The sequence below is a fragment of the Nannospalax galili genome, unplaced genomic scaffold (genome assembly GCF_000622305.1).
Source record: "Nannospalax galili isolate Female #2095 unplaced genomic scaffold, S.galili_v1.0 scaffold1723, whole genome shotgun sequence".
Taxonomy (NCBI): domain Eukaryota; kingdom Metazoa; phylum Chordata; class Mammalia; order Rodentia; family Spalacidae; genus Nannospalax; species Nannospalax galili.
In genome coordinates, this window is record NW_008349072.1 from 562,850 (window position 1) to 586,172 (window position 23,323).

The following is a 23,323-nucleotide window of genomic DNA, read 5'->3' on the forward strand; positions in this document are numbered from 1 at the left end:
GATCAAAGTATTGCTGACAGTTGAGGGAGAGTGTCAGTCATCCCATCATCCTGGCACTGCCCGTCGGTTCTCAGAGCTGGCTGCAACCTTTCCCCCAAACATTGCTTCATTATCTTTTTATTCTCATCTCTCTGTGATTGGAACCCACATTTAGAAGCTGTGATTTTTGGTGTTTGTGAGGTAAAGCATGAGACTCCTGGGTTTTGCACACTGACACCGGCCTCCAAGTCAGTTGTGCTCCTCCTTGAGTAGAGGTCCCTGTCCCCGGCCAGTCCTTGTTCTCCATCTAGCATTCCTTCGATGACGTTGAGTAGGTACAGCAGCCCTTGCTCATTTAACTACAGAGAAAAGTCAAGATTGGCAACTTTCTATCCTTTCAGAATTGTGAGCGTAAATAAAGATTTCCTATTGTGATAGTATTAGTTAGGACTTAAGTAAACGCAGGTAGCGATGAAAAATGCAGACTCAAATGGCTTAGCCAGAAAGATGCTGTTTACCTCCAAGAACAGGGTGCCCAGCTTTTGGCAGTGTTGAGTGGCTTACCCTTCAGCGGTGCTGTCTAAGGCAAAGGCTTTGCGTTCCTTTGGTACTATCCACAGTGCCAGCCGAGACTTGTGCCTGTAGGCTCCAGGCCCGGGGTTTCTGTCAGGGAATCGTGGAGTATTTTGACTGCGTGTGACTTTTCTCCTCCTGTCTCCTTTACTATCCTTTTGGAACCTTCAGTGGGACTGAGTTGTGAGTGGCATGACTGTGTCACTTCTTGAAGTCTTAGTTTCACTGTCTGGAGAAGCAGTACGTAGCTGCTCACTCCTATACTTGGATGACGGGATCAGCTGTAGTTGTAGCCATACCTGCTCTTAGACTTCCGCACACTGGAAAGCCTTGACGTCCTCAGCACATGGATCTGAGCTTTAATCCCAGGATGGCCATCCTTAGGCCCTAGGAGACACTTTGCACATCTGAGCTTCCTCATCTGTAACATTGTTCAGTCTCTACCTCCCAGGGCTCATTGAGATTTTGTGACAGAAACTCTGACCCTGTCCTGTTGCTCCCAGGACACATGGGAGGGTTTTAAAGGTGCTGGGAGCAAACAGGCATGTGAGAAGACTGTGAAGGGCAGAGCACCGCTCCCTCTTCTGCTGCAGAGGAGACCCAGGACAGAGCCCTCATTTCTGTTCGTAGTTTCTCCTCTGCTGGCATAGCTGGTCACCTCCTCCCAGTACCCTCTCTTACATTAGTCAGCCCTGCTGCTGAAGTGCAGTCCAGATCACCTTTGTGTGCCCAGCAAGTTAGTTACTTTGAAGGAGAAATCTTTGTTTGGAATGTCTCTCTTTTGCTAGAATGTAATTAAGTTTTTGAGTAGTTGCATTTTAATGCTTTAGCATTATCTAATGGAATCATTTTATGTTTATAAATATAGTCTGTCTTTAGTTCTTTATAAGGTTATAAATTTTGATACTCATTCTTCTAGAATTAACAGTGAAAATGAGCAGAAAGAAAATCTATTGTGTTGTATGTGAATTAGGGAATCTGTGCTACTTTGGGAGAACCTTTTCCTAAGGGGTTTTGAAAATTGTAACTGTTTGCCAGACTTCCCAGTTTGGCATCTCTTTGTAGATTGAGTGCCTCCCTGTGCCTGACCTAAACTGGCATGATTTTGGAGGAGGTGGCTGTAGAATGAAAACTGTCTCAATTTTGTAGTTCCCAAGTTACACATCTTTCTGCTTTTGATTTGTTCTCCTCTAGATTGTGGACTTCTTAAAGAAGAAGCGTGATTTTGTAGATCTTATTATAAAGCACATAGGGACTTCTGCTATCATGGATTTGTTGCTCAGGCTCCTGACGTGTATTGAGCCTCCACAGCCCAGGCAAGATGTACTGAATGTGAGTAGTGATCTAACTTACTGTTGGCTGGGGTGGGGTGCTGGTGTGTGGGCTCCCAGGCTCCTGCGTGCTGGGTAAGTCCCTCAAGGTGAGAGTTGGCTGGGGGCAGGGAGGGAGTTATCCCAACACAGGAAAAGATTCAGATTTTGCAGGACTTGGATTCAGGATGTGTTTTGGATAGTTGTTTGCCCTTTGTTGGTTGGGTTTTTGTGGGTGCTGAAGTAGAATGTGCTGGATTCATCGTGAAGCTGAGTCTAGTGCTAGATCAGAAGAGAATGTTTGGAGCTCTGGATCTCATCCAAGTGTGCTTGGAGGCTTTCCAGAGAGGGCTAGGCAAGCAGAGCACCCCTGAGAGGACAGGCAGACAGAGCACTCCTGCACGGGTGCCAGGTAGGAGAATGGGCTCACATGGAGAAGTCCAGGCAGGTTGGTGGTACAGACTGTAAACATCTTGAATAGATAGATAAGTGTCTGGTGAAATTGAACTGGAGATAAGGTGTGCATAACCCAAATGTGAGCTTTTCCTGGGCCCTTGTCTGTCACTCCCTTCCCCCCTTACCCCGTTTCTGGAACCGTTCCCTAATTTGTCTCATCACTGATACCTTAGAACCTTAAAAACTCATCTCAGTTGGATGTGGTTTTAGGTGCCTATAATGTCAACACCGTGCAGGTTGAAGGGGTAGGATTATAAGTTGTACCAGGCGTGGGCTATGTAGTCACATCCTGTCTCAAAATAAATAAAATCTGTATCTCATTGGAAATGAGTTTTGTTGAAAACTCTAGCTTTAAAGACTGAAGAGACTAGGAGAAACAGATTGCCCTATGAGGGAGTCTGCTGCGGGTGCTGACCAGTGTGAGGTCCACTATGCCAAAGTGGGCAGGCTTGCTATACGTGGTGGGTGAGAGCTGGATCTGGGCACTGTGGTCATTGTGGAGAGACCAGTTAAGTGGGACTTGCTTGTTTGCAAGTTTTGAATTGAGACAGTTGGGTCCTTTTATGTCTCTTTAGATCTGAGTCTTTTCTCAAAAGAATTCAAGATTCTTTCAAGGGAAAGGCTGTTGGGGACAAGGCAGAGGAGGGTCACTTTTATGTTTGAGTTACTACTGGGGGAAGTTTATCAGTATGCTTTGCTAGAATTGGTCTTTTCCTCTGGCCACTTCTGATCTGAATTTTAGAGCCCATTTCCAAAGAGTTGTGCTTCTGGGAGAGTGCTGTGTGGTTAGTAAGGGAGTAGGTAGTACAGAGGAGTGAGAAACTTCTAAAAGTCTTAACTGTTGTTAAGTGCTTGTGAATAGCTGTGCAGAGGATATGGGTCCAGAACCCAGTAGCTCACCACCCACCACATGTCCTGGCATCTCTACAGTTGGGAGCTGTAGGGCATTGCTCTCAGAGTATAACCCCAGGTATCATTGTGGGAAGTCTCATCATTCCCGGCCTACTAAATTCTGGGAGATTCGTGCATGTGGTATAAAATTGATCTCAAGAGCTGGTAAGATGGCTTAGTGGGTAAAGGCACCTATCTGCCACCAAACTACTGATGGCCTGAGTTCTTTTCTGGAACCCACATGATGGAAGGTGAGAACCAGCTCCTACAAGTTATCCTTTGACCTCCACAAAACCTACACAAAATAAATGAAATGCAATAAAAGTTAGTGCTGGGCTTCTATCCCTAAGCCTGCCCCATGTTTGTTTGTATTTCCCTTTCACCCATATATTCCCTCTAAGGAGCCAGAGTCAGCACCAGGGCTTTGTCTCTGCCTTTAGCCAATGTATTTGGTCTCTTGCCCTTCACCCTAGTCCTTACCGGCTTCCTATCACCCTTCGGAGAGTGCTAAGTGTGCTTTCCAGGGACTGAGCAGCCTTGTTTGTTACGGTGCTTCAGTTCCTGGGGCGCTAATAAGTGCTCCTTTGTTTTCATTCTAATCCCTTTATGTTTTCATTACTGTATCTCATGCTGAGATTAGGAGATGGCTGTGGTCCAGCCCTTTTCCCCATAGGATGGGGCAGGTGGTCCTTGCTCTGCTTCTAGAGGTATTCCCCACTCCGCAGCCCTGCAGTGCCTTTGGTTTGGGAATGCAAAAGCCCCCTTTCAAGTTGTGCTTTCTTAACCCAGAGGCTTGGTATTAAGTACTGTTCTTAGCTGGTCTGAATCAGCCCAGAGCTCACACTGTCATGGAAGTGTGCATTCCAGCTGCTCAGTCTCTATAACCAGAGTGTGGGCTCTTCCACATGCTACGTATCCAGCAGGCACCCAGCAGCTGAGGTCTAGATCTAAGACTGTTGCTATTGGAATGTGGGGAGTTGTTGGTACTCTTGGTCACTGTTAAAATTAAATATTTGCTAGCATTTTCCTTGGGGTACTTTTTAATTTTCTGTAGTGTTCAAAGTGTGAGAACCCTGTAGCATTCATTCTACTTAAAATGTGATGGATATCGCCAGTATATTAACCTAAAATGAGGCTCACTGCTCTGATTGCTTCTGCAATATCTTATAGTGGCTCAACGAAGAGAACGTCATCCAGAGGCTTGTGGAGGTAGTTCATCCATCACAAGAGGAAGACGTAAGTTCTCCTGGGTGACTACATGTGTGTATGTGTGTGTGTGTTTATATTTATTTATTTTTATATATACATATATATGTTCTTTTTTTTTTGTGGGGGTCTTTTTGAGACAAGGTCTCCCTGTAGCCCCAGCTGGCCTGGAACTCACTATGTACACCAGGCTGGCCTGGAACTCACAGAGATTCACCTGCCCCTGTGGTTAAGGGCATGCACCGCCACGCCCAGCATATACTTATATTTTTTTTAATAAAAATAATTATTGGGCAAAGAACATACCTGCATATACGTGTGAACGTAATCAAGAGTGGACACACAGGACTGTGGTAGCATGGTGTTCTTAAGCAGTTGGCTGTGTGAGCAGCATTACGTTCTGCTTGTACATGATTTAGAGTTGTGAGGCAGCAAGAGAGCACTGTGTCCTTCCAGCACTGGGATTTTGTGCTGAACCTGCTTTGCTGCAAATTTCCATCCGTACTTGTTTTTCTTCCGTATTTTTTGTAGGCTTGGTGATAGGGCAGCATGTGCATTACTACTGAGTGTTCTGGCTAAAGCTTTGGAAACATCACAGTAGGGTCTTAGTCAACACTGAACCCCAACACTGACTTCCTGGTCCTGATCTTCAAGCTTTAAGGTTCAGCCTGTGTGGTAGGCACTGGAGAGGACATTGTGGCACTTAGTCCCTGTGTCCTGTCCCCTCCTCTTCTACCTCCCACCCTTGGTGCTAGAGCTCGAACTCAGATGTGACCATGGCTTTGAAGCTTGGATTGCTGTTTACAAATTGAACTCTGTCTTGAGGATTTGGGGGGTGTGTTTCTAAGGCCTAGAGCATCAGCCCCTCAAGTTATTAAGCCAAGCCATTTGAGATTGGCTGAAGGCCATCATCTACAGACATGATACCTCTGTAAGGTTTCCACCTCGTGTCCATGTAGGAATTGGTTTTAAGGTGATCCAGTGTTTGAGGCCTTAGGATTCTCTTCATATGCCTCTGGATTGTCAAATTGGGGAGTGAATTGTGTGGATGAGCAGACCAGAGGAAGACACGTGTAACCAGAGGGTATTTGTTCTTTGACGGTGGATTTTCTGTGGAGGTGGATTTGACTGCTGCTTTAAATGACTCAGAAATTTTTCATACCTGAAATTGACCTAAAATACTTGCTTGAAAAGGGGGACCTTCATTGGCCAGGCATGGTGGTGCACACCTTTAACTCTAGCAGTTAGCAGGCACAGGCAGATCTCTGCGAGTTCAAGACTAGTGTGGTATACATAGAGTTCAGGCCAGCCAGGGCTGCACAGAGGGACTCAGTCTCAAAAGGGGTGGAGGCAGCAGGGGCGGGTGTGGTGGTAGTCATCATCCCTTCTTGGGACTGTGCAGCACACGTGCCTTTGAGGTCGTTGGTACTTTGGCCCGTTGATAGTCTTCATGTCTCCCAGTGCAGGTATGTTCTGAGTTCTAAGGGAGAGCTCTGGTGTGGAACTCTGATCTCGAAGGAACTCTTGGGCTTACTCGATGCTAGTCCCTTCTGCTCTAGGCAGGGAGCTCAGTAGTTCCAGGAGCACTCAGTGCTGGGAGCATGACCAGTGTGGGCTGTGGGAAGCAGTGACACGTGCAGAGTCTGCTCCATTTGTAGGGAGCACTTTCCACAAACAGGCTTGGCCTCACTATGTTCTTGAGGGGGACTTGGTTTCTTACTGGACAGTACTTGTTTGTAGGGTCAAGAGAACTTGGAAAGGAGAAGCCCACTTTGGCAGCAGTGTGTTTTGAGAAAGACAAAAGCTTGACCAGGGCAGGTGTGGTACCAGCAGTCTATCCTACGGCAGGAGAGGCTTAAAGCAGGAGGGTCATGAGGTGGAGGCCTCCCTGGGCTGCACAGTGAGACTTTGTCTCGAAAAATAAAGTACAGAGTAGTTAATATTCATTCAAGTTGAGCTCCTGATTCTAGTCAGTGGGTGGATGTGGATCCTGGATATGTATCATCTCTGCAGATGGTGGTGTTCTAAACATCACTTCAGAGAGTACAGAAGGGACAGAACATGAGCACTGAGGCCAGAGTGCCCCAGAAAGGTAGACAAAGCTCAGCTAGCCCCCCTCCAGAGCCCCAAACGTGTACATCTGTCTTTGCTGATAAAGGTTTGTTTTGGGGATAGTTTTTCAAGCATTACTCAGATTTTATTTAATGTCAGAACTTTGCTCCGGTCTCTGTGCCCTGGTGATCTTCATTGTGCAGCTGTGAACGTGGCGCTCACCAGCCTGGCCGCCAGATGTTTATACATCTTTTTGGGACTTGATTTGCTCATTAGAGCTTATGGATGGTGTTAATTTGTATTATATCTCAATCCCCCCCCCCCCTTGTTACTCTACAAGTAATTTCTAACCGATTTCATAGCTAAAATTGTGCCTTTTTCCTTTAGCGGCATTCAAATGCCTCACAGTCACTTTGTGAAATTGTTCGCCTGAGCAGAGACCAGATGTTACAAGTTCAGAACAGTACAGAACCAGACCCCCTGCTTGCCACTCTAGAGAAGTATGTTCACAGCTCGTTCTTGTTTCCTCATTTGACATAATTTGCTGTGTTGCCTTGTGAGTGACTGGTAAGTGAGGTGCTCTTGTGTGGGCAGCAGGCTGAGGAAGACCTGGGGTGGTGAGAGCAGGTGCCCGTGAGTGTTGTGTGCGTGTGGAATTCTTGCTCAGATGTCTGCCAAACAGCATTTTACAGAGCCATCCTCAAATGTAAGTGCCACTTCATGACTAAGGGGATGATTTTTTAATGGAGTCTGTGTATGTGTAGGCATTAGACCCATTCAAGTTGTCAGTTTGGTCTGAAGAACTTCTGGGACTGACTTAGTGTGTTTTTGCAGCTCATGTTGAAGGCAAGATATCCCAGGGGTGGGCTGTTATTTTTTTTTTTTTTGGTCTTGTTTTGTTTTGTTTTTTTGTTTTCGGATCCACACAAAACTGCTAAAATGATTTAAATAGAGAAAAAAATGGGCATTTCCTGCCTTTGGAGGAGTGACTGGAAGAGTACACACAGGTGGCATCGAGTGTGAGCTAGCTGCCTTAGCTGACTGCCGCCGCCTTTCAATAAAGAGATCCTTCCAGTCCTTTGTAGTCTTCTGATGCAGTGAGGTTCTTTTGCTAAAGCATCTTTGCCTTTTTATCAAAACATTGGCATGTGATTTCCCTGGTAAGTGTAAGACAGGGAAGGGGCAAATTTAAGGGAGCTTGTTTTGGCCGTCTCCCGAGAAAGCCAAGTTGTATTTCCAACAGAAATACTGTAACGTACTGCAGAAGAAGAGAAAGTTGATGTGTTCCCCGAAGTAGCTAAACTGCTGTAGATTGCTGGTTACCCCGTTTCAATAGTTCTTGATGTTATATCACAGGGGTGTGTGTGTGTGTGTGTGTGTCTGTGTCTGTGCCTGTCTGTTCCCTTCAAACACAAGATCTTCCACATCCAGATACTAATAGTAGTATTCATTAGGTTAAACCATGTAAAATTGTCATGTAGGTAGGGCAAAAAATTTTAAGCATCAGCAATTTCATGTGGTTGCCAAGATTGCCATCCAACAAAAATACAAGAGCCACATACATTTTAATGTTTTTATTTGAAATATATTACGCATTTTCTACTTAGAATATGTCAGAGTAATGAGTTACATCTGTATTTGTTTGTTTCTGGGTTTTTTGTTGTTGTTGGGGTTTTTTGTTTTTTTTTTTTTTTTTTTTTTTTTTTTTTTTTTTGTCTTCTTGAGACGGGCTCTCCCTTGCAGCCCCAGCTGGCCTGGAACTCACTGTGTAGACCAGGCTGGCCTCGAACCCACAGAGATCCGCCTGCCCCTACCTCCCGAGTGCTGGGGTTAAAGGTGTGCGCCACCATGCCCGGCTTGTTTCTGTTTTTTGAGACAGCAGTTTCCTGTAGCCCTAGCTGTCCCAGAGCTCACTGTGTAGACTAGGCTGAGCTCAATCTCACAGAGATCCACCGGCCTCTACTGGGATTATAGGTGTGCCCCACCAGGCCCGGCCAGTGAGTTACAGTCTTAGTGTTGGTTGGTGACCACATGTAGTGAGTAGCCAGTGCAGGGTCAACCCACACACTGGACTACTCAGCAGTGAGCTCTGAGCTCAGGGTCGCCAGAACCCAGGTATGTGCTTGACTTTACATTTCAAGCTGTGCCTTTAGTCCCATATAGTTTTTTTTGTGACGATAATATATGATCTTACTTTATATCATTAAATGTTAGCGTGAGTTTCTTCAAGTGCATGGACCTGCTGAGCCAGTGGCCTTATGTTGCAAGGAAAAAAAGGTCCCTGAACTTAGCAGTGGACAGCCTTCATCTGTAATAGTGTTCCCATGGTATAATGGCCTTACACATTCGCACATTATTGGTTCTTGTGTGTTTTTAAATCTTATTTTATTTTTATTTTGTGTGTATGAGTATATTGTCTGCATGTAAGTATACCCGTGTTGTGCAGTGCCCTCGTCAGAAGAGGGTGTCAGATCCCTTAGAACTGGAGTTGTTGACGGTTGTTAGCAGCCATGTGGGTGCTGGGAATTGAACCCAGGTCCACTGTAAGAACAGCCAGTGCTCTTAACCACTGAGCTATCTCTCTAGCCCCTTGTCTTTTTTAAAGGAAGGAAAAGTTTAATTCGGCTCATAGGTCAAAGGTATATCATCACAGCAGGGAAGGTGTGGTGGCAGGAGTGTGAGGCACTGGTCACATTGCATCCACATTCAGGAAGCAGAGACATGCATGCTGGTGCTCAACTTGATTTCTGCTGGTACTACTGTGTATGTAAGTGTCACAGAAATGCCTCTTAGCACTGAAGGAAGAGTTTGGGGTGGGCTGAAGGTAAAGAGTAGTGAGGAACAGTCGTGGTGCCAAGAACCTTGAGTTAACTGACTGTTCAGTGACCATGTGGCTGAAGAAGCCGTTTGAGCCTGACCTAAATGATTCCTGTTAGTAGTGTTAGATTCAAAATTCTCTAAACAGTTCTCTTTGAATTGGACTGTGTATCTTAATTCTGTAAATGAACTAGGAATACGTTAGAGAGTCCCATTTTTGAGTCAGTTTCGTAGATGTCTTTTGTTTCTGTGGCCACCCATGTAAAAAACTAAAACTAGAGTGAGCCATTGCCCCAAGGGCATGAGTCCTTGATGGCTTCAGGCAGTGTTTTACTGATGCTTGGTTAATCATGCCTGTGTTTTAATGTGGGTATGTGAATATATTCTCTCTAATGTAAACAAACACCTCTTCTAAAATATTTTTATTCTATTTTATGTGTATGAGTATATAGTCTGCATGTATGTGAGTACACCCGTGTTGTGCAGTTTCTGCAAAGGTTAGAAGAGGGTGTCAGATCCCTTAGTACCAGAATTAGGGATGGTCGTTAGTTGTTAGTTGCCATGTGGGTGCTGGAACTCGAAAGTGGGTCCTCTGCAAGAGCAGCCAGTACTTTTAACTGCTGAGCCATCTCTTCAGCCCCATAAATAAACATTTCTTAATCTAAAAACTAAAATAAAAAGCATTTCTTTTCTGGTGTTTGATGATAATGGTATGTTTAGATAAGGCTCAGGGTATAGCATAGGTACTGTGTTGAGTCTTAAACTTTTACTGATTATTACGTTGGTTTGGCCCTCAGTAGAATTCCTCATGGTACCATGTTGACATAGCCATGAGGTGGTTGGGCCTGTTCACCACTGCCTTAGTTTTCCGTGTTCTGAAGTGTGGCATTGCTGTGGCAAGTGAGAGGCCTGCATGGCCTGAGCAGAATAGGGACACATACTGTACATTTCTGGGGTAGCCACTGCTGAAGAGTGTGTATTTAGCAGAAAGCATTTCCAGACCTAGTGTTTGCTGCTAGAAGGCTGTGTGCTGTGGGACTTCTCCAGTGCTCCCTAACTAGAGATCATAAGCACTTTTAGTGCTGGGTCTTTTGACTCAGTATATTTGGTCTGTAGTGTAAAAAGCAACAGTGAATGATTATTTTTTAATATTTTATTTTTATTTTGTGTGTATGAGTGTATTGCCTACATGTATGAGTGCACTGTGTCATGCAATGCTTTGGAGGTTGGAAGAGGACGTCGGATCCCTTGGAACTGGAGTTAAAGATGATTGTCAGCCATCATGGGGGTACTGGGAATCAAACCCAGGTCCTCTGTAAGCCGCTGGGCCCTCTCTCCAGCTCCATGAATGGTCCTTTAATCTGCTTGCATTTCTGTTGATTGCACAGCAATGTCCTATGAGAGAACAGGAATAGTCCTCCTTGACCCTTTTGTGAGTAAGTTCTCAGTCTTTACCATAGGGCCCTCAGTTGTCACCAGCCCAGCACCCTACTTTGCATAGACCACTCCCTGTTTAAGTATTTGTTGGTTCTCAACAAGATTGGCAAAGGCAGACAGAATCTAGATCATTCTGTAAAAGGACATAATCTACAGACATGCCCATATTTACTCTCCTGTGAATTGTGTTGGGGTTTTTTAGTTGCAAATGTCAGAGGATTTTACAGTTAGTGCTTGACTTTTGACTTGTTTCCCTAGGCAAGAAATTATAGAACAACTTCTATCAAATATTTTCCACAAGGAGAAGAATGAGTCTGCCATAGTCAGTGCAATCCAGATTTTGCTGACTTTACTTGAGACCCGACGACCAGCGTAAGTTTCCCTCCAAGCTGTCAGTCTTGTTTTACTTTTAGATTTCTTTAAAGGAAGAGTTAAGTTCTCACTGTGTGCACCATAGTAGCATGCCCTGAACAGCAGGCGCTGATCTTTTTCTGCTGTATGAGCAATAACTTCATTTCACGAATGCTTATGTTATAGAATACAGTTTGAAAATAGGGTTTGATGGCAGTATTTTGTGTTTGTTGTTGCTGTAGTTAGGACACTGCCACTGAAATGAGTGCAGTGTATGCAGATCTGAAACACAAGCACACAGTGGCCCAGATAGAGCAGACTGTGTGCTGCTCACAAAGATGAAAGATGGGTGCCCTTGTTGGCAGGCCGCACTCCTCCTAGTGCTGACCAGGGGGACTCTTTCGCCTTATGATTCCTTTCCACAGGCGCTAACTCACGGTTATTTTCTGTATTTTATTCTGAGGGCGCTGTACTTCCTGAGGGTGGCGAGCAGGTAGCCTTAGGAGAAATTTCTGCTAAGTACTTGATAATCAAGATTGTGGTGTGCTGTTTCCTGTGTGGCCCTGGACAAGCCACTAGATGTTTGTCACATTACTCTTTACGGTTTGTATCCGGTGCTGATGGATTCATTGTCACGGTTGAAGAGGTGTACATGTATGTAAGTGTTAGGAGTGTGTGGAGGTTGGAGTCTTCTCTCAGTTTGCTGACTCCTCCCATAAACCCAGTAACCTGGAGGGAAGGGACTGCATCCTCTCACAGTGCTAGCAAAAGGGGCTCTTTTTCCTCACACAATACTTGTGAGTCTGTGACGTAGTAATAAAGATGCCTCATAAAGATGCCTCATGAGCCCCACTCCCAAATGCCTGGTCCCTGCCTGCCCAGGCGCTAGTATCTGTCAGAAGCACTACAAAGGCACTTTGCCAGCACTGCTTCAAGTGTTATGATTTGAAGACTGTGAATTTGCCTTCTTTGTCTTCCCGAGAAATCCATTCTGTAGATGGCAGAGCTGTCTTCCTGCTCATGCTTCAGCCGCCACACACCTTCCTGTGCTTACGACACATGCCTTGTGGTGCTGGGAGGCTTCCATGGACAAATCTAAGAAGTACGTCTGAGATAGTGCGCCCTTTTAGAACAGGACGGGAGAACACTGCACTATTTTTTTTTTTGAGACAGAGTTGTCTTATAGCCCCAGCTAGAACTTGCTAGGTAGATCAGGCTGGCCTTGTTCTCACAGAGATCTGCCTCTGCCTCTGCTTCTGCCTGCTGGGATTAAAGGCCTGGCTTTGTTTTTGTGTTTCTTGGTTTGTTTGGTTTTTTTCATATTTTATATTATTTTTATTTTATGTGTATGAGAGTGTATTGTCTGCATGTATGTAAGTGAACCCATGTTGTGCAATGCCCACAGAGATCAGAAGAGGGCATCAGATCCCCTGGAACTGGAGTTAAGGACATTTCATAGCTGCCGTGTAGGTGCTGGGAATCAAACCCGGGTCCTCTGAGAGCAGTCAGTGCTCTTGACCGCTGAGCCGTCTCCAGCCCCAGAGTAACAGTCTTGACAGCTGCCTTATCGCTTGGGTCTTCATTATAATCTTAGTCCTAACTGTGAGAGATGTGACCCAGGCTCTGCCCAAGAGCCCTACCTCTTAATGCTGTAGGGACTCTTCTGCCAGTACCTTTGGAGATGCTATGGACACTCGTCTGTGCCCATGCCTGTAGGTGCTTCGGCAGAGACACACTCAAGGTAAGCAGAGAGAGAGGCAGAGGGCGTGTGTCCCTGGTGCAGTCCTCAGCAGTAGAACCGTAGCCTGGGGAACCATGATACTCTATCAGGAGCCTTCTCTGTCCTTGACTCTAAACAAAACCCTAAGCCACTCAGGTAAGAAAAGCAACCTCTTCACCTATAAAAGCACAGTGAGACCATTTGTAGTGAGAGGAAGTGACCAATGGGAGAGACAGGAACACTTTCTGCGTTGAGACCATTGAGGTTCAAGCCCCACCCTGGAGACCTAGGGGTGCCAGGAGCCAAGGCACTTCACTTCCCTGTCCCTTTCCCAGGTCTCCACGTGTCAGATAACAAGTAATAGTAGTATGCTGCTGGAGGAAGGCTAGTGTGTGGAAGGAGGCTCTCTGGGGGCAGGAAGGATCAGACTTCGAGAACTGATCTAAGCCATGGATGGGGCAGACATTGAGAAAATTTTGGCACATGGGCCTTAACAATAAATGCAAAGTAACTGGAGACTAATTGGAAGTTTTCAGAGCACCAAAGGGGATCATAACAACAAAACCGAACCCTCGCCCAGCTGCTGAGATGATTCAAAACCAGCACTAAAGGGCTAGGGAAAGAATCGACTTTTACATAAATTCCAGGTATGCCGCTTTCTGCTCTTACAGAAATGTTGCCGTGTTAGTTTCTTCTACACAAGATGGACCTGTCTGCCAAGGATAGTAAGCGGGGGTTGGGGAGTGGGGCCTGGAGAGACGGCTCAGCAGTAAAGAGCACTGGCTGCTTTTGCAGAAGACCAGGTTCAAACCCCAGCACCCACATAGCAGGTAACAAACAGCTATAACTTCAGTCCCAGGGTATCCAACATCATCTTCTGTCCTCTGCAGGCACTGAACGACACAGATGCACTTACATACATGCAGGCTTTACATACATGTACTTACATTACATATATGTACATACATTATATACATGCAGGCAGTACACTCATACACATAAAATAAAAATTAATAATACATTAAAAAAAAAAAAGAAATAAAATGCCAGGCCTGGTGGCACTCACCTTTAATCCCAGCACTTGGGAGGCAGAGGCAGGCGGATCTCTGTGAGTTCAAGGCCAGCTGGGGTTACAGGGAGACCCTGTCTCAAAAAACAAAGGAAAAACCCCCAAGAAGCTCACAAGAGAAAAAGCAGTGATAGAAAGCAACTCAATGCTGTCAACACTATCAGAAGGGAAATTTAAGGTAAATGGGATTAGCATGTCAGAGCTGTGGGAACAGTAGGCAGCATGCAGACAGATGGAGGACGTTTGGGAGGCTGAGGTCCTGTAGAGGCTGGAAACGAAACCAGCACAAATGAAGAATGTTCTCACATAGGACATTAGCAGCGAGCCATGAGGGAATGGGAAACAGTCCCTGTCCGTCAAGAGGACCATTCAGGTGCCCAGGTCTTGCTTTCTGATCCTCTTCTCCGATTAAAAGCAGCAAGGCTCCCATGAAGAGATGGCTGGTGTGGTCAACATGCAGCATCTAATGTCTCACAAAGCAAGGGAACACTAAGAAAGTTGGGGGGTGCTCCCATCAGCCAGAGTTGAGTCCATTAAGTAGTATGGCATTGTAGCCCAAATTATGGAATACAGATTCTTACTGATACAAATAAATTATTGAATATGTAAGTTGGAGGAAATAGACAAATTAATGCAGATACTCCATCCTCGGGGGTTAGAATGTAATTCTCTTTTCTTTAAGTGTGGGTTCCAAAAGTACTATATGGAAAAAAATAGTAACTAACTTAACAGTGGAAGACTTGATAAAGACCTCAGTTAGGTAAGCAGACTTGGCTGTAGTCATGAGTTGCGGAGCTGTCAGAGTAGCAGTATCTAGTGTGTGTGGTCGGAGGGCAGCATAGGATCAGAGTGTCCAGCAGGTGTGGTCCGAGTTGGCTCTTTTTTCCTCTCTGCTTTCCAGGTGTCGAAAGCAGGTCACCAAGCTTATGCAATAAATACTTTTCACCAGTCCACGAAATTAGTTTATAAAGAGCAACAAATTAAACGCAAGAATAAGGAGAGAAATGGTAAAGCTTAAAGAGTAGAAATCAGTGGAATCAAGGAAAAAACAAAACAGTGAAACCAAAAGCTAGTTCTCTGAAAAGGTCAATAAAACGAATAAACCTTTAGGCAGATGGTTTAAGGAAAAAGTAGAAAAAAATACAAATTACAAAACAAAAAAATGAGAGGCTAGTCTTGTTTCTTATCAGCCCTAAAAAATAGGATGTTACAGACAACTCATTAAATAAATTCAGCTACTTAGCTGAAGGGAGGAATTTAACCTAGTATGTTTAAAAAAAAAAAAAACTGAAAATGCTCACTTAAGAAATAGGCAGCCTTCTATAGCCGTGAAGAACTCAGTTCCATTTTCAACTTCAACAGAGCATTCTGTGCCTGTAGAGAGAGAGGCTCAGGTGATGAGTTTTATCAAAGATGAGTACAGGAGAAGGAACGTGTTGCAACCCGGTAAGGAAGCAAGCCTTGCCTTGAAATGAGACTGAACTAGACTAACCCCATAGAAAGAACTAGCTGCCGTAAAAGAAAGAACAGGACAGGAGAGATCAAATGTAGCAGTCAGGGACCAGGAGGTGCCCAGTGTGCTACTGAGCCTTAAATGTCGGCTCGGCACAGCCTGGAGTCATCTGAGAGCAGAAGCCGCAAGAGAGGAATCGCATAGATCAGGCCGTCTGCTGGGCACATGAGGGGCTAACTTGATTATGAATGGGTGAAGGAGGATCCGGCCTCTGGAGACAGTGCTGCACCAAGGCAGGAGGAGGCTCTAGGGCTCCTAAGCAAGCCAGCAAGCAACCTTCTCCATGGTTCCTGCCCTGACCTTTCCCAACGATGGACTATGGCCTGGAATGTAAGCCAAATGACCCCTTTCCTCACATTGTTTATCACAGCAACAGAAAAGCAAACTAGGACCATGGGTAAGAGTGCTTGGTATGAAAACATGAGGGCCTACGTTCAAATCTGCAGTGCCCATAGATGAAGCTGGGCACAGCTTCCCATGTGCCACCTGTACCCCCAGTACTGCAATTGGTGGAACAAGTTGCTGCTTCTCACTGGCCACTACCTAGCTCCACATTGAACAAGAGACAGTTTCAAGGGAATGAAGTAGAAAATGATCAAGCAAGCACCTGACCTCTACCTCTGTTCTCTGTGGATACACACAGACCCCCACAACCACACAAGTGCATGCACCACACATACAGCTCTGTCTCTCTCACACATACGAGCATGAACAAAATATGTAGCAAACAATATATTGGAAGCATATATGACATGATTAAGGTAGTTCATTGTATGACTTGCAAGGCTCGTTCATCTTTCAAAAATCACATAGGAACAAAGAAAATCTTGCCACCATTTCATTAAATTACTATATATCAGCAAATCTTTTGCAGGAATCACAGAGGAGAGGCATCCAGATTAGAAGGATAATATGAAACTGTCTGGCCCTGGATAGCGGGGTTGTCTTTGAGCAACTCCTAAAGGATATGCAAAGGCATCTTTTACCACCAATGGGCAGGTTTAGCAAGAGTCCACATAGATAGTAACTCAGTACTAATTAACTTTATTTCTGTGTACTCGAAATGAACATTTGTAATTAAAATTATATATATGTCATTTGAGGGCTGGAGAGCTGCCTTAGCAGTTAAGAGCACTGGCTGTTCTTGCACAGGACCCAGATTTGGTTCTCCGTACCCACATGCTGACAACTCTCTGTAACTCACATTTCAGGGGATCCATTGCCCTCTTCTGTCCTAGGCAGGCACTGCACGACATGGATACACTTTAATAAATGCATGCAAAACACTCAGACACATTAAATAAAAATACATCTTTTATAGAAAAGGAATTGCTTATATAGAACTCTTTCCTTTTGTTTGTTCATTGTTTTCGTTTTTTTTTTGTTTGTTTGCAACAGGGTCTCCCTGTAGCCCCAGCTAGCCTGGAACTTGCTATATAGACCCAGGCTGACCTCCATCTCATAGAGATCTGTCTGCCTCTGCCACCAACTGGGAGTGCTGGGATTAAAGGTGTGTGCCGCCATGCCAGCTTTGTGTATAAATCTAACAAAATGTGTGTAAGGTTTATGCCAAAAATTCTAAGAGCTTCTTGAAAACAAAGATAACCTAGATCAATGGAAACACTGTTCATAAACCGTAAAAAGGAAGGATAGTCATTTCTCCCAAAACTGATTTGGTGATTCAGCACAATACTCAAAATTTAAACAAGAGTTATAATAGAAATCAGACCAGTTCTCTTTGTGGACATCAAAGCAAGTGCAATAGCTAAAACAATTATGAAAGACAAGACAGAAGCTGAAGGGCTCATGCTGTGAGTTTAGGACCGACTGCAAAGCCGGAGCCATCAAGACTGGAGAAAGCAGGCATGCAGATCACAGGAACGGCTTAGAGTCCAGGCTAGACCTGCACGTACATGAGTTGTTGATGGAGGTTTGAAGGCAGTGCAAGAAAAGATGGACTTTTCCCCCAGCAATTGCTCACAGAACAAAATATACACCAAATGGGAAAATTTTGCCCCTCACGTACATCACAGTTTATAGTAAGACCTACTCTAAATGGATGATAGAATCAGATAGTCCTTAAACTGTGAAAGTTCTAGAAGAAAATCTTTAGTTTATTTAGACAGTTTTCTTAGATATGTTATCAAAACATAATCTTTTTTTTTCTCCCTTTGGTCTTTTTGAGACAAACTCTAAGCCATTCCTGTGATCTGCATGCCTGCTTTCTCCACAGTCCTCCTGATGGCTCCGGCTTTGCAGTCGGTCCTAAACTCACAGCTTGAGCCCTCACTATGTAGACCAGGTTGGCCTTAAACTCAGAGATCCACCTGCCTCTGCCTGCCGAGTGCTGGGATTAAAAGTGTGCGCCACCCGCCTTTATGCTTTAGTGTAATTGATCTCTGTTGCTGTAACAAACACTAGGACCAAAAGCAATTTGGGGAGCAAAGATTTATTTCATCTTATAGGTTACAGTTCCATCGTGGAGAGGACCCAAGGCAGGAGCTTTAAGCAGAGACCACCAAGGGATGATGCTTCCTGGCCTGCTCCTAGCCTTGCATTCAGCTCCCTTTTTATGTAGCCCCAGACCCCCTTCCCTAGGAATCTCACCACCCATAGTGTGCTGGGCCCCTTACGTCATTTAGCAATCAGGAAAATCCTACAAACATGTCCACAGGTCAGTTTGATGAAGGAAGTCCCTTGGTTGAGATTCCCTCTTGCCAGGTATGAAAGTTGACACCAAGCTTAGCCATCATCACAAGTCTACCCTTTGTCAGCTTGACAGGCACATCACTGTTAAACCTTAACTTTCTCCTTTTTTGTCCCCAAGGTCTCATCTTAACATTAATACCATAATATAAAAGGCAGTTCAGTAATCCCAGTCTTTAAAATTTTCAGTACTTTAAAATTTAAAGCAAGCCGAGCATGGTAGCACATACCTTTAATCTCAGCCAGAAGCGGATGGATCTCTGCGAGTTCTAAGCCAGCCTGGTGTGTGTGTGTGTGTGTGTGTGTATATATATATATATATATAAAGTTCTAGGTCAGCAGGGCTGCATTGAGATCCTGTCTCAAAAAGCCCCCACCAAAAATATGGTAACTGGACTCCTGTAAAATCAAAGCAAATTATGTACTTTTTCTTATTCTAAGAAGGAGGAACCAGGAAATACTTAAAATCAGACCAAAGCAAATCAGAACCCAGCAGTACAATGCTTTAATGTTCAGCATCTAGGACTCATGATCTTCTGGGTTTCACAGGGTTTGGTTAGCCCTGCTTCTCCATCTCTGCTGTCCATAGCACATGGTTTATCTAACGGGCTCAGGCTGGATACACTCCACACCTGCCAGTGACCTTCGTGGCCATCCCACAGTCCTGGAACTTCCACTGTGCTGGGGTCTGCATTGCAGCTAAGGCCACACCTTCACCAATGGCCTCTCCTGGCCGTTCTTCAGGGCCACACGGTGCCAAGCCCCAGCTGCTCTCCATGGCCCCTTCCTGCCTTGAAACCTAGAACCATGTGGGAAATGCTAATACATTTTCCCGTTTGGTTTCCAGCTTGAGATGCAGCCTTGGCCTCCGCTGAACCACAGCTTCTGATTACTGACCCTGCAAATACACTTCCAGAAGATTTTGCCCTAGCTGACCAGAAACCACAGATTCTTAATTCCAGTCTATCACAGGAAGGGTCCCCAGTCTTTGCTTTCTCTGAGGCTTCATAGGCCAGGACGCCATTGTCGCATGTTTCTCAACGTTATCTTCCGAGCTCCCAAAATGATCGCTCATTAACCACACTCAATGGGGACTGGAGAGATAGATGTTAAGAGTACTGGCTGTTCTTGAAAAGGACCCAGGTTTGGTTCCCAGCACCCACGTGGCAGCTCACAGCTATCTATAACTCTTAGTTTCATGCCAGATTTCTTAATTATGTCTTCAAAGATGTTTTCCCTGAATTAGGTGACATTCACAGGCTTAGAATTAAGGTGACGTTTCTCTTGGGTACCCCCACCTCCCCGCCCTCATAGGTATTACTTTTTCCCTTTCCCTAGAAATTGAGTTTCTGAACGGTGCTCCTTCAGAGATAGATATGACACACACATAGGGCATGTTCTCCAGCAGTAGATAGTGCAGTGAGCACCTCTGGTTGCTGGGTGTCTGCCAGGCAGTGTGCGGCCCCTGACTGCTGTCCTGGGAGGGATCTCTTCTCGTCTTTTTTAAATAAGTAATTAAGTGGTAAGTAAAGAGGCTGTATTTGAGCCCAGGCGGTCTTGCTGTAGTACTCTCTACACCACTTTGAAGTGCATCTTTTAATTTGGATTTAAACCCTCATTTTAAAATTGGCCTGGGCTTGTCTTGCCCCAGATTAAGAACCACTGCCCCTTATAGTCACCAGGACCGGCTGAAATTGAGATTGGTAGTTCTCCATCTGTAACTGTGTTCTCAAAGGCATGAAGTATAATGAGCCCAGATTGAATGTAGAATAACTTAATCCTTTTAAGTGGGGAATACTGTTTATTACCCAAAACTACTTTATACGGGATAAGTGTAGCCCTGTTTGTTGTTAATATCCATGGCTGACTGGCAGTACAGTGTTCCCTATGATCCAGGAGTCAGATCTCCATTTGTTTTCTATATTTTGTGGTTAGTACTAGACCTATCAGTACAGTAGTTGCAAGGATTGAAAGGTTTAGGAGAATATGGAGCTGTGATGTAATCTCTTAATACCATATCCTCTTTGGGATTTCAGGGCCTGTTGGTCAACCTCATGAGTTTTTTTTATGCTCTGTTTTCAAAAATTCCTCCTCTTCACAGCTAGAAATGTTGACATAACTATAATATAATTACAGATTGGTAGTATGTGTGCTTACACGGTTGACATGGAACACCTAGAAGGATTCACTGTGAAATTACAGTAAGTAAAGTTACCTTGATTTGTTTTCCAGATTTGAAGGCCATATAGAGATCTGCCCACCAGGCATGAGTCATTCAGCTTGTTCGGTTAACAAGAGTGTGCTAGAAGCCATCCGAGGAAGACTTGGCTCTTTCCATGAACTTCTGCTTGAGCCTCCTAAGGTAGGGGAGCTGTCCTAAGTGCTGCTGCCAACCAGAGTTGTTGGATTGCATTGTGTCTGTGATGGAGGGCTTGTGCATACCACATAGAGGAGAGCTGGGCAGTGAGGCGCTGGTAGGGGTGGACTTTCACAGGGCAGTGTAGTGCTTTGTTTGAATTTGTTGCTCTTTGCTGTCATTATGCCCATACTCTGCAGTGTCCGCTTCTGTGATCTTGGGACTTTGAAACTTTATCTGTAGAGGAGAGCAGGCTGCTGGTCACACTTCCCAGGACAGTGGCTCTGCCTTAGATTGCAGGTGGTTATGTCACCATGTCCTGATGACCCAGCAGCTCTGGAGTATGTTTGGGCATAGGATCAGGGCTGCCTGTTCGCTGACCAACTGTAGAGTCAGCACAAGCACCTTTGTTTATTTTATTGAGTTTGATTTGAAAGCTTTTTCTTCCTCAGAAAAGTGTGATGAAGACTACATGGGGTGTACTGGATCCTCCTGTGGGGAACACACGATTGAATGTGATTAGGTTGATATCCAGCCTGCTCCAAACCAATACCAGCAGTATAAATGGGGACCTGATGGAGCTGAACAGCATTGGTGTCATATTGGTGAGATTTCCCCACATAGACATTTAAAGTCATCCTTGATAGCTGATGAGAATATAGCTCCGCTTTACAAAGTGACTGGACTTTGTAGTACTGCCATCATGGCCAGGGTAGGGACTGTTCAGGGTGCTGAACTTTATGAAACATTTCTTTCTTTCTTTCTTTCTTTCTTTCTTTCTTTCTTTCTTTCTTTCTTTCTTTCTTTCTTTCTTTCTCTTTTTTTTTGCATTTTGTTTATTATTTTCATTTTATGTGTATGAGTGTTTTGCCTGCATGTGTGTAAGCATACCTGTGTCATGCAGTGCTTGAGGAGATCAGAAGAGGGTGTTGGATGCCCTGGAACTGGTGTTGCAGCCATGTAGGTGCTGGGAATCAAACCCCGGTCCTCTGCAGAGCAGTCAGTGACTGCTGAGCCACCTCTCCAGCCCTGTTAAGCAGATTTCTTACAGCACTGCCACCGTGACTGTAGAAATGGTGGTGGATTTAGTTCGTTCCCTGTCTGTCCCAGCCAGTGTGTGACATGTGGTGGAGAGTCGATGCCCATCTCTGGGGGTCAGCCTGAATTCTCAGAGATCACAGGGAGAGAGCTCACCTCACCCCTCCACAGCGCTGGGAAGCACAGTTTGGAGGACACTGAGGAAGCAGAGCTCACTGGGGCAGAACAAAGCAGGCACGGCACAAACGTCACGAGGTGCGGGCTCACTGGACACGGCCCCATCTGTGACAGGGTTACCTTGTTAAATGACTGCCCTGGGTTCTCTGCACTTGGGCTTTCTCTGTGAGTGGGAAGCCCGATTTCAAATGGGAATCAGAGGATTAAGACGTGGAACTCTACTAATTGATATTCTACTTAAGAGTGGTGGAAGGAGAGAATTCCCAAAAGTACTGTGTGCACATGTGAGCGCTCACAAGGGTAGAGTGGCCGAGGGGGGTGCTGAATGCCAACCTCTAGTCTCCATGGACACTGTGGAGAAAACTGTGAGGCTGACCTAGACTCCCATTCCCTAAAAACAGGACATTTGGATCGAATTCATGTCACAGTGGCCCACAATTGATTCATAGGTTAGGTCTGCAGAGTGCTTACTAGAAAGTTGTTTATTAGGAAGGAGTGATCATACTTCCTGCAGGTTACAGGGTGAAAATTACTGGCCTTAGTATTTGGATTAGTTTGAAAACAAAGATACTTTCTCCTGACAAGCCTGTGCTTGTCTTCATGATTCTGGAGCTTCCCCTTGTTTTCTAGAGCGCTTTATGCAGGTTTCTGTCGTTGAATGGGTAGATATGCTGCTTGCATTATGAAGCAGTGTTTCAGACCCCCCTTAAATACATTTTTGTTCCTTTTAATTAGCTCTTGTCATGAGAGTATATTGTTTCTTGTCCTCGTTCATGTGGGTGCACGTATCCACGGAGGCCAGAGGTTGGAATTCAATGTCTTCCTCTGTCACTCTTATCTTTGCACACGTATGGGTGTGCTCTCACGTACATACAGTGCTTTTTGAAGTTGGTTCTTCCACCATTCCCCCAGGGTGGAACTCAGGTAAATCAGGCTTGAAGGCAAACACCTTTACTTGCTGTACATCTTGTTGGGCCTCTACCTTATTTTTAAAGACAGTCTCTCTCACTGAATCTGGAGCTTGGAGCTCATGGGTTAGGTCAGGCTGGTTGGCCAGTGAGCAGCATCTTTTTCTGTGCCCCCAGCAGTGGGTTGCAGACACACCTGCTGATTCAGGTCCTCTTGCTTTCACGGCAAGCACTTGATGACTGAGCCGTCTCACTACCCTGAGATCATGTTCTAATTACAGTTCTGGAGACATTTTAGCATTGAAGTAACTGGAGAAAATACTTTCATTTGTAGGACATGTTCTTCAAGTACACGTGGAACAACTTTCTGCACACACAAGTGGAAATTTGTATCGCTCTGATTCTCGCCAGTCCTTTTGAGAATACAGAAAACGGCACCATTCCTGAGCACGATACTGCCAGCGACAACTTGTTACTGAAGCATGTGAGCCTACTTGTCCTTTTGCTCCCTCTTTCTGTCTCCTGGTCACTAGGGTTTCCACCTTGAGTGTGAAGAAAAATTTAAGGATGAGTGTGACAAATAGCTTTTGGAGCCCTAAGACAGTTAATGCCAGGTGTTGGTTGCACTTTTTTTTGGGGGGGGGGTCTTTTTGAGACAGGGTCTCCCTGTAGCCACACCTGTCCTGGAACTCACTATGTAGACCAGGCTGGCCTTGAACTCACAGAGATCCACCTACCTCTGCCTCCCGAGTGCTAGGATTAAA

General features: G+C 45.0%; 1 protein-coding gene across 9 annotated transcripts in view; it reads left to right on the forward strand.

Annotated features, from left to right (window-relative positions):
- The window catches only part of Ppp6r3 (protein phosphatase 6 regulatory subunit 3), a 111,563-nt gene that overhangs the window by 48,321 nt on the left and 39,919 nt on the right, over positions 1–23,323 (forward strand). For all 9 annotated transcript variants that reach the window (XM_029570002.1, XM_029570003.1, XM_029570005.1 and 6 more), the window contains 7 exons: positions 1,747–1,884; positions 4,380–4,445; positions 6,855–6,967; positions 10,980–11,093; positions 20,313–20,442; positions 20,889–21,041; positions 22,894–23,043. In XM_029570002.1, coding sequence (XP_029425862.1) covers positions 1,747–1,884; positions 4,380–4,445; positions 6,855–6,967; positions 10,980–11,093; positions 20,313–20,442; positions 20,889–21,041; positions 22,894–23,043 — 864 coding nt within the window. The remainder of the gene's footprint in view (positions 1–1,746; positions 1,885–4,379; positions 4,446–6,854; positions 6,968–10,979; positions 11,094–20,312; positions 20,443–20,888; positions 21,042–22,893; positions 23,044–23,323) is intronic.